General features: G+C 33.2%; 1 protein-coding gene across 3 annotated transcripts in view; it reads right to left on the bottom strand.

The window, feature by feature from the left end:
• The window catches only part of LOC106466107 (GTPase-activating Rap/Ran-GAP domain-like protein 3), a 184,701-nt gene that overhangs the window by 21,931 nt on the left and 153,944 nt on the right, over positions 1-8,826 (bottom strand). For 2 of the 3 annotated variants that reach the window (XM_022394066.1, XM_013926347.2), the window contains exons 12-17: positions 8,261-8,372; positions 4,592-4,637; positions 3,285-3,391; positions 2,584-2,699; positions 1,057-1,164; positions 865-939 (exon numbers count right to left, since the gene is read on the bottom strand). In XM_022394066.1, the coding sequence (XP_022249774.1) occupies positions 865-939; positions 1,057-1,164; positions 2,584-2,699; positions 3,285-3,391; positions 4,592-4,637; positions 8,261-8,372 (564 nt within the window). The remainder of the gene's footprint in view (positions 1-864; positions 940-1,056; positions 1,165-2,583; positions 2,700-3,284; positions 3,392-4,591; positions 4,638-8,260; positions 8,373-8,826) is intronic. The other variant, XM_022394065.1, reaches the window with a different exon arrangement.

Here is an 8,826-nt window from a genome sequence, read left to right as displayed (position 1 = left end):
TGGCCGAACCAATCTCCTGACATGAACCCCATCGAAAACCTCTGGGCCATACTCGACCGCCAAGTTAAGAAACAACAAAAAAACCAACTTCGAAGAGTGATCTACTCCAAGTTTTGAAGCAAGAGTGGGCGAAAATCTCACAATCTAAAATTGACCAGATGATTCTCGCGATGCCCCAAAGGATCAACGAACTTCACGAAGCGAAAGGAAGATCTACTAGATATTAATTAAATTATAAATATATCAATTCATGTGAATATGACTGAAAATTTTCATTTTTTTCTGAAAAGGTAGTGTCTATTTACTTGTGACCTCGCTGTGTACATGTATAGTTAAGCTCATTAAGATTGCTTCGTTTCTAATAGTTAGAACAACAAAAGTAGGCCCTACATAACCACTGATATTACGATTATTCAATCAGCATTTGGAAGAAAAAAAGGTTTCTTTCAGCAATTTAAAATGTTAAAACATTAAAACTTTACTTAATAAATAATAATTATCTTTATTATAGTGTGTATTTCAAGTTGTACTTTTCACTAGATAAACCTAACATGGACGATAATTAAACAAATACAAAAACTTGCAAACATTTCCTTCTGAAGTAATTAATGTAAAAAATCAAGATGGTGGCTGTCGCAAAGGGGCCCAGAATTTAGCTGCGACGTCAATGTCTATAGGCTTCACTGGTCTACATACTACACAGTTTTATAGAAGTTCCATGTATTTACAATTAATAAAGTTCATTTTTGTGTCACTAATTAAAATAAAATAAGAACTTAGAATACGAGATTAGATAATATTTTTAAAACTATTTACTAGTTTTTTTTATCGTATACATTGTTTTTTAATTGGATGTAGGCCTACCTCTCGTTTGAAAAGTCCTGTAGTTACTAAACTGGTAGGAGCATCCCCCTTCACGATAGTGTCCAATCTCAACATCTAGAGCGAAATTAAATTATCCAGTGAGACGTAAGAAATTAAATAAAGCCTAAATATACTAATAAATATAAATATATTTGATTCAGATTTCAGGAACAACGCCTAATACAATCTCACCTGTCCAAATCTGACGAATTCAACTTGCCGTGCTTTTTCTTTCCTACGTGAGCCACGTGACGTTTCCGGAAGTACGTCACTAAATGCACGTCGGTTGAGCATCGTCTGCTAGAAAAGGGTATGTCTTTAAACTTAGGCACTATAGGTTGCTTAAAATATTGACATTATGAAAATAACAAAACAATTCGTAGTTTGTAAAAATTATTGCAATGCGCTGATTCATTTGACCAAAATTATCTAAACTTACACTTCGTTTCCTAAAAAGATGCCTTTGATAGTTATATATTAGTTTGAAATGACTGAACGTGGATGTTTAATATAAACTTTAGGCTGCCTAACTGTAATGTCTAACGAAGTTTATTTATAGGGATAGCAACAGCTGATTACAGGAAACAGAAGTAACCTGAAACTTTGAAATGAATCAACTGTTGCTACCCGCAAAGAAACTTCGATAGACTAAAGCAGTTTTTCTTTCAATACACATGGTATATAAATTCAGTTTTCAGACGAGGGTTATATACGGAATACACCTCTTTGAAGTGACCTATGTTGAAAGAGTATGTCTTTCCAAATTCTTGATATCTTCCCCAAAGTATATTTCCCGTTCAGATTTATAACTATTAATTTTAGTCATGCTGTAGAATATCGAAAGTCGGTAGGCATTAGAAACCAAAAGATCTAATATTCGTGATAAAAATCACGATTCAATATAATCAAGCATGATATTCATCAGGAGTATTAGGTCTATTGTTAATACAAGTCTTCAGGAGTTGGACATTACCATCTGAATAAATTGAATATTTTTTTTTTATTGGATAAAAAATGGAACCAATCGGTACAACACCCTAGAAAAGTTTTAATAAAAATCGATTGTTTCCATAATATGTTTAATTTACTTTCAACATTTCACCCTAAACAGTTCAGTTGAAGTAGATTATTAGAACCAAAAGACTTAACATCCTTAGACCAGGGTTGGAAGATAATGATAAAATTGTCCTACTAACCAAAGAACAGTGAGTCATATATTAAAATTGTACACATTTTCAGTCTGAGGTTTAGAGCAAAATGAAACAATATGAATAAGGCTTACCAAAATATTAAGAGTAACTAAAAATTACGTTTCTATGTGATCACGTCATCATTATATATCAATATATTCACTCTCGAATATTTTATCATAGGAAAGGGTAAGAAAATATTCTGTCTGTATAGTTTTTTTTTTGCTGTATTTTATGACATAAAATTTCTAATTATTGTAAAAATAAAACTTTTCGTCTCTTTTATATTCTATTGTGAAATCTGCAACGCTAAACAATTTCAAGAAAAAAGTATTATACATTTATTGTTATTTATGTTCCATGCAGGATTATCTAGAGAACTAACATTTCAGCATGTATACACTAGAAATTGTTTCTGAGACAAACAACAACAGAGGTTTCGGTGAAACATTAATATATACGACAAAGACGAATAACAATAAAATGTTGGTAAAATGTGCAAAACATAAGTAATGAACAAACATCTTACACCACGTGTGTCCACTAAGTGGTCAGCGTACATGTCCTTTATAAGCATATCAAGTGTACGTTCACGTTTCTGAGCGAACGTTGGCGTATTAAAAGCTGCCTTTTCACCATTCATCACTACGAAAGAAACGTACAATTAGAATGTACAGGCGATGCCACATATACTAAGGAAAAAAACTGAAGGTATTATCATATTGTACAATAGCGTGATTTGTGGTTCTACACTATGAAATGAGAATCATCCTTAATCTTTCTCTCTACCAATAAAACCACTCACTGAGCCATCAATAATCCTTTTATTAATTTATCTAGCCACTCATATATCAAGTTATCCAATTGTCGGGCCATTTACTAGTCCATCCAGCTACCCATCTATTAATTTCACTCATTCTTAAATTAATCAATCTAATATTTATTTACGTTTGTCGTATGCTATAAGAACAAAAGTGTGAAACAGAGCGTTGAGTTGGTTTTTTTAACATTTGTTGGTTCCTTTAAAAGAAGCAATAAATCATTCTACACAAGTTGTTGAAGGCTTCTTCCAAGATTAGTACAACCTCATTATTAAATCTTACAATGTCAAAAAGATCCGGTTAAACACAAATCTCTTTAATTCGGAGCACTAGGCCAAAGAAAGACTCCCCTTCAAAGAAATATTTTCTTTACTCAGGTTTTGATCTTTCTGGTAAAATATTTACTTACGCTTCACGAGAAGAAATTCTCGAAACTCAGCTGTCGTGTAAAAGACCGGTGGGCAAGGCAACGTCGGACCAAACAAAGGTACAGATTCGTCAGAGAATACAGACAAACTGGGTAATAAATTGAAAACATATATAACTGTTTTAGGTTTAACAAGAAATTAATCACACCTAATAACACCGCAGGATATAAATATAGTGTTATATATATATATAGAAAGAGAAACAAACATTTCAGATTTGACTTACTTCGGTATTGTATATACACCTTCTAAACCCAAACTAAAAAAAATATTTTATTTTTGTTTGCAGTTATGCACAGTTGGCTACATGTTATGTCCATCTCAAGGATATAACCCTGAATTTTAGCGTAATAAGCCCTCAAGTTTATCACTGAGTCGCAGAGGAGCGTACTCTTAAGTTTAAATAACAATATCTCCACTTCTGAATCTGCATGCCTTTGTCGCACAAAACAGAAACACCAGAAAAGTATTTTAGAAACAGTAAAAACATATTTAGATATTACTGAATACAAAAATAGGAATTTCTAGTAATGTTCGAGTTTAATTAGATATATTTGCGAATCTTGTGTGCATATACAAAACATGCAATATCCGTACAAAGTAAATTTTAAATAAAGCACGTTTAAATCAATATAGAGCCGACTGTGAACACGAGGATTCCCCAGTTCGCGTCCCGTTGACGCAAAATCGCCATGGCCATGTTATAAGAGTGTTGGTTGAATCTCAATATTCGATTAGGACACCTAAGAGTAGGCGGTGGGTAGCGTTGAATAGTTATCTTTGCTCTTCTCTGTCAGTTTAAAATGTGTAACGCTTAGCGAAGATAGCTCTTGTGTAGCGTTGCGCGAATATCGGAAACAGAAAACAAAAGAATACATGAGGAAAGCTAGATATTAGGAATTTTCTGGGATGACTTAATGTGTTTTCATTTAACCAAAGTATTAATAATCGTAAATTATTTGAAACTGTGAGTGCCACTCCCGTCAAAGTGTTCTATTATTTCACAAAAACATAAGTTTTTCAATTGTAGAATAAATGTCGTAAAGAAGTCGAAAATGGACGATTCCCGACTACTACGATATTCATAAATATAAAATTGAAGTCAGGTTCGCTAGTGTTTCAAGCCTTGTCACCAAAGAAACTCAACTTATAAAATCTTTTGCGAGATTTTTCTTAGATTCCACATCAAACCTATTTCTTTATTAAATGCAGAACTTCTGGTACGGACAGATTTGATTCACAAGAAAACACCCAAACTTCCATACTATTAAAAACACGATTATCTTACCGATACGAGCAGTCGTCCTTCTGGTACGATACTAGTGCAAAAATATCTAATATCGTTAAGGTAAAAACAAAACAATGCACAGATGTGATCTCTTCGATATTAGGGTATGGTTATGTAACAAATAAAACATTTTATTGTACAGAATGTCAGAGAAGAAAATTGTACAGTTTTTTGTAAGGCTACTTACTCAGGCATATTTCTAATTGTATACTAAACGTAAATGTTTCAGATAGTAGTGTTTCTTAGATACTATAAAGTAAATATATAGACTTGGAGGGTTTTAAATATTTTCGACAATACAACGAAGTACATGATCTTTTACAAGGATCTTCTGCCTGTTTTCCTTTCCCTGTTGTTATTATTATTAATGCACGAAAAGATGTCCAAGGTTATCATAAAGCTAGTTGGTCTATTCTCAAATCCACAAGTCGAGAATTCAACAAGCTAAACAATCCGTGAATAAACGGGCTGTTATGACATTACTAGGACAAGCTTTCGGTAACCAAGGGAGCATCATCCTCCCAGATCCAATCTCTAACGATGTTTGGCAATACGGCCACCACAAGTCATTAGTGTACCGTGATGCTTATCTTGATAGAACCGAGACATAACATACACCACCAAATGTAATTCTATCGTCCAGCTGCGTATCACGTTCTCTCACACATATTAACGTGAATGGCGGTCACATCGGATACTGCTAGCATGTTGACGTTACAATAAGCGCCTTTGGTGACAGTTCTTTTTTTTTTTTTCTTTGTTATTGGGTTCAGGTTTCTCATCGTCTCATTAATTCAACTTCCAAATATTATAGCTTTATAATGTCGAATAATCGAGTTATGGGCGTCAAAATAAAATTTCTAAATGTTGTAGCTTTATAATGCTAAATAATTGAGTTATGGGCGTCATATAAAACTTCCAAATATTACAGCGCTATGATGCTGAATCCTCGAGTTACGGGTGTCATAACAAAACTTCCAAATATTATAGCTTTATAATGCCGAATAATCAAGTTATGGGCGTCAAAATAAAAGTTATTAATGTTGTAGCTTTATAATGCTAAATAATTGAGTTATGGGCGTCATATAAAACTTCCAAATATTACAGCGCTATGATGCTGAATCCTCGAGTTACGGGTGTCATAACAAAACTTCCAAATATTATAACTTTATAATGCCGAATAATCAAGTTATGGGCGTCAAAATAAAAGTTCTAAATGTTGTAGCTTTATAATGCTAAATAAATGATTTATGGGCGTCATATAAAACTTCCAAATATTACAGCTTTATGATGCTTAATCCTCGAGTTATGGGTATCAGAACATACCATAAATTATACTCACTCTGTACAACAAACTATATCTACATGAATCTTGAAGGTTGTTCAATTTTTTTTTATATTTTTAGCTGATAATTAAGGTACTTAGCAAGAATACCCTGCACATCGCCTTGTTTTAATTTTAAAAAGTATATTCTATCAGCTAAATCTATATTGAATAATTAACAACAATAATAATTGATATGATGCAATAAATTACTGTAGCAAAAACAGTTTTAAACGGAATTACAAGTGTTTCAGTTTCGATACTGATGAGTATAACGCAGTAAACGGTTTTATAGGGTGATACGGTGCTCTATTTTGGATATGTAAGAACTTTAAAATGGTGTTAGGGCAATTTATTTTCATTATTGTAGCGTGTAAAGGTTAACACTGTTATACGGCACCTGGGAATACTCTACTTTTCGATATTGCACAAGTAAGGGAATAATAAGTTTCAGGGGTTGTTAGATTATCTTGTTTAGGATATTTTAGCGTGTGACGGAGTAAACAGGTTTACAGGGTTTAGAGTACGTTATTTTAGATATTGTAGCGTGTGACGGAATAAACAGGTTTACAGGGTGTTAGAGTACGTTACTTTGAGTAAACACTTTTACAGGGTGATAGAGTACGTTACTTTGAATATTGTTGAGTGTGACGGAGTAAACAGGTTTACAGGGTGTTAGAGTGCGTTACTTTGGATATTGTAGCGTGTGACGGAGTAAACAGGTTTACAGGGTGTTAGAGTACGTTACTTTGGATATTGTAGCGTGTGACGGAGTAAACAGGTTTACAGGGTGTTAGAGTACGTTACTTTGGATATTGTAGCGTGTGACGGAATAAACACTTTTACAGGGTGGTAGAGTACGTTACTTTGAATATTGTAGAGTGTGACGGAGTAAACAGGTTTACAGGGTGTTAGAGTGCGTTACTTTGGATATTGTAGCGTGTGACGGAGTAAACAGGTTTACAGGGTGTTAGAGTACGTTACTTTGGATATTGTAGCGTGTGACGGAGTAAACAGGTTTACAGGGCTTAGAGTACGTTACTTTGGATATTGTAGTGTGTGACGGAGTAAACAGGTTTACAGGGTGTTAGAGTACGTTACTTCGGATATTGTAGCGTGTGACGGAGTAAACAGGTTTACAGGGTGTTAGAGTACGTTACTTTGGATATTTTTCAGTGTGACGAAATAAACAGTTTCACCAAGGATGTTATAGTACTTTATTTCTATATTGTGGCGCGTAATTGAATAAACAGTTTTAGAGGGTATAAAGACAATTTAAGTTTGGATATTGTAGCATCTGATGGAATACAAAGTTTTTCAGGATGTTCGAGTAGTTTGGATATTATATCGTGGGACGAAGTAAATAGTAAATTTTACAAGGTTCAAAAAGTACCATATTTAGGATATTGTGGAGTGATACGGAACTAACAGATTTACAGGGTTTTATAGTATTCTATTTTGGATATCGTAGCACGTGACAGAGCAAACAGTTTTTACAGGATATCATTTTACATTTTAGGGAGTGAAGGAGTAAACAGTTTTACGTAGGGTTAAAGGTTCCCTTTTTTAAACTTGTAATATATATATATATATAACAGAGGAAATAGTTTTACATGGTTGTTACTAGATTTTGTTTTTACATTTTCGAAAAAACAACACTGTGTATTCTAATAATAAAGACGTTTAGTCTGCTTCATCTTCAATAAGATAGTGCAGGAGAGTAATAATTATACAAAACGATGTCAGTAATGAACTTTGCTGTGAAATGTACGAACTTCAATATTATGTAGTGTTCCGAGACATTCTTCGTGTCACATATCGCATTAAAATGTAAATAGTTATTTAAAATATTCGGAATTTACTTTCCCTACGATCTTATATGCTTGTAAGAAAATTATGCTGGAGAAATGAAATTGTTAAAAATTCCACAGTAGTGAATTCAATATACGCTTAATATTAAATTTATATATCTAAATTATGGAAGTTTCATTTTTTTCTTTTTACAAAATAAACTGTAAGCCTACTTTCTTTTTCTATAAAATACATATTAACACAAAGCCTCCTGTATAAGTACTTGTTCTCCATTTTTTTAATCAAATTTTTTGACGTTTTCAAGTACTGATTTTTCAATTTCCTTATACAAGAAATGAAATACTTTGGTACACATGTATAATGACTTACTGTTTTTTATTTGAAAAGAAAAAAAAATGGAACCAAGTATTCTTCGTCTTAACTAACGATACATAAACAGCAACAACTGTATGCAACAATTCAATAACATCACTTAAGTAAGCCAGGTGTAAAGGATCAAGAATAATTCATAGAAAGGAACGATCAAAGGATACGAGTAAATTGTGACTTGATCATCGACGGTTTGAAGCTACCGTGATCTTCGTGATTCCCGTCCAAGAAGATGATGTTAACAATGTCATTTCCCACGTGCCTCTTTCTTTCAACCTAATGTCAAGAAATTCATTTACTTATGACGGATGGTTTTTTTTAACAATTCCTCTCACCAAGATACTGCGAAACTATCATTTCGCTTCTCTGCTACCATTGTTTTCACGATAAAGTTTACAGGAAATGTTGTCATCTATTAAATACATTATTTATTTCCTGCAAGAGTTATTAGAAGCATTGTTACATTACTTAAAAAAGGGTGAGAAAGTGTTAAAAGCTAAAGCGATGTGAATGCCTCAGAAGACAACATAAATGTTAGCATGTACTAGTAACCATTATCAAACTCGCCACTGCTCACTATCTAATATCATACCTGATAGTACTGGTAGCCTAATATCATACCTGACAGTACTGGTAGCCTAATATCATACCTGACAGTACTGGTAGGCTAATATCATACCTGACAGTACTGGTAACCTAATATCATACCTGACAGTACTGGTAGCCTAAT

This window comes from Limulus polyphemus, unplaced genomic scaffold (assembly GCF_000517525.1).
Source record: "Limulus polyphemus unplaced genomic scaffold, Limulus_polyphemus-2.1.2 Scaffold2153, whole genome shotgun sequence".
Lineage (NCBI taxonomy): Eukaryota > Metazoa > Arthropoda > Merostomata > Xiphosura > Limulidae > Limulus > Limulus polyphemus.
Note: the sequence above shows the minus strand (reverse complement) of the source record. Positions and strands in the feature narration are given on the sequence as shown.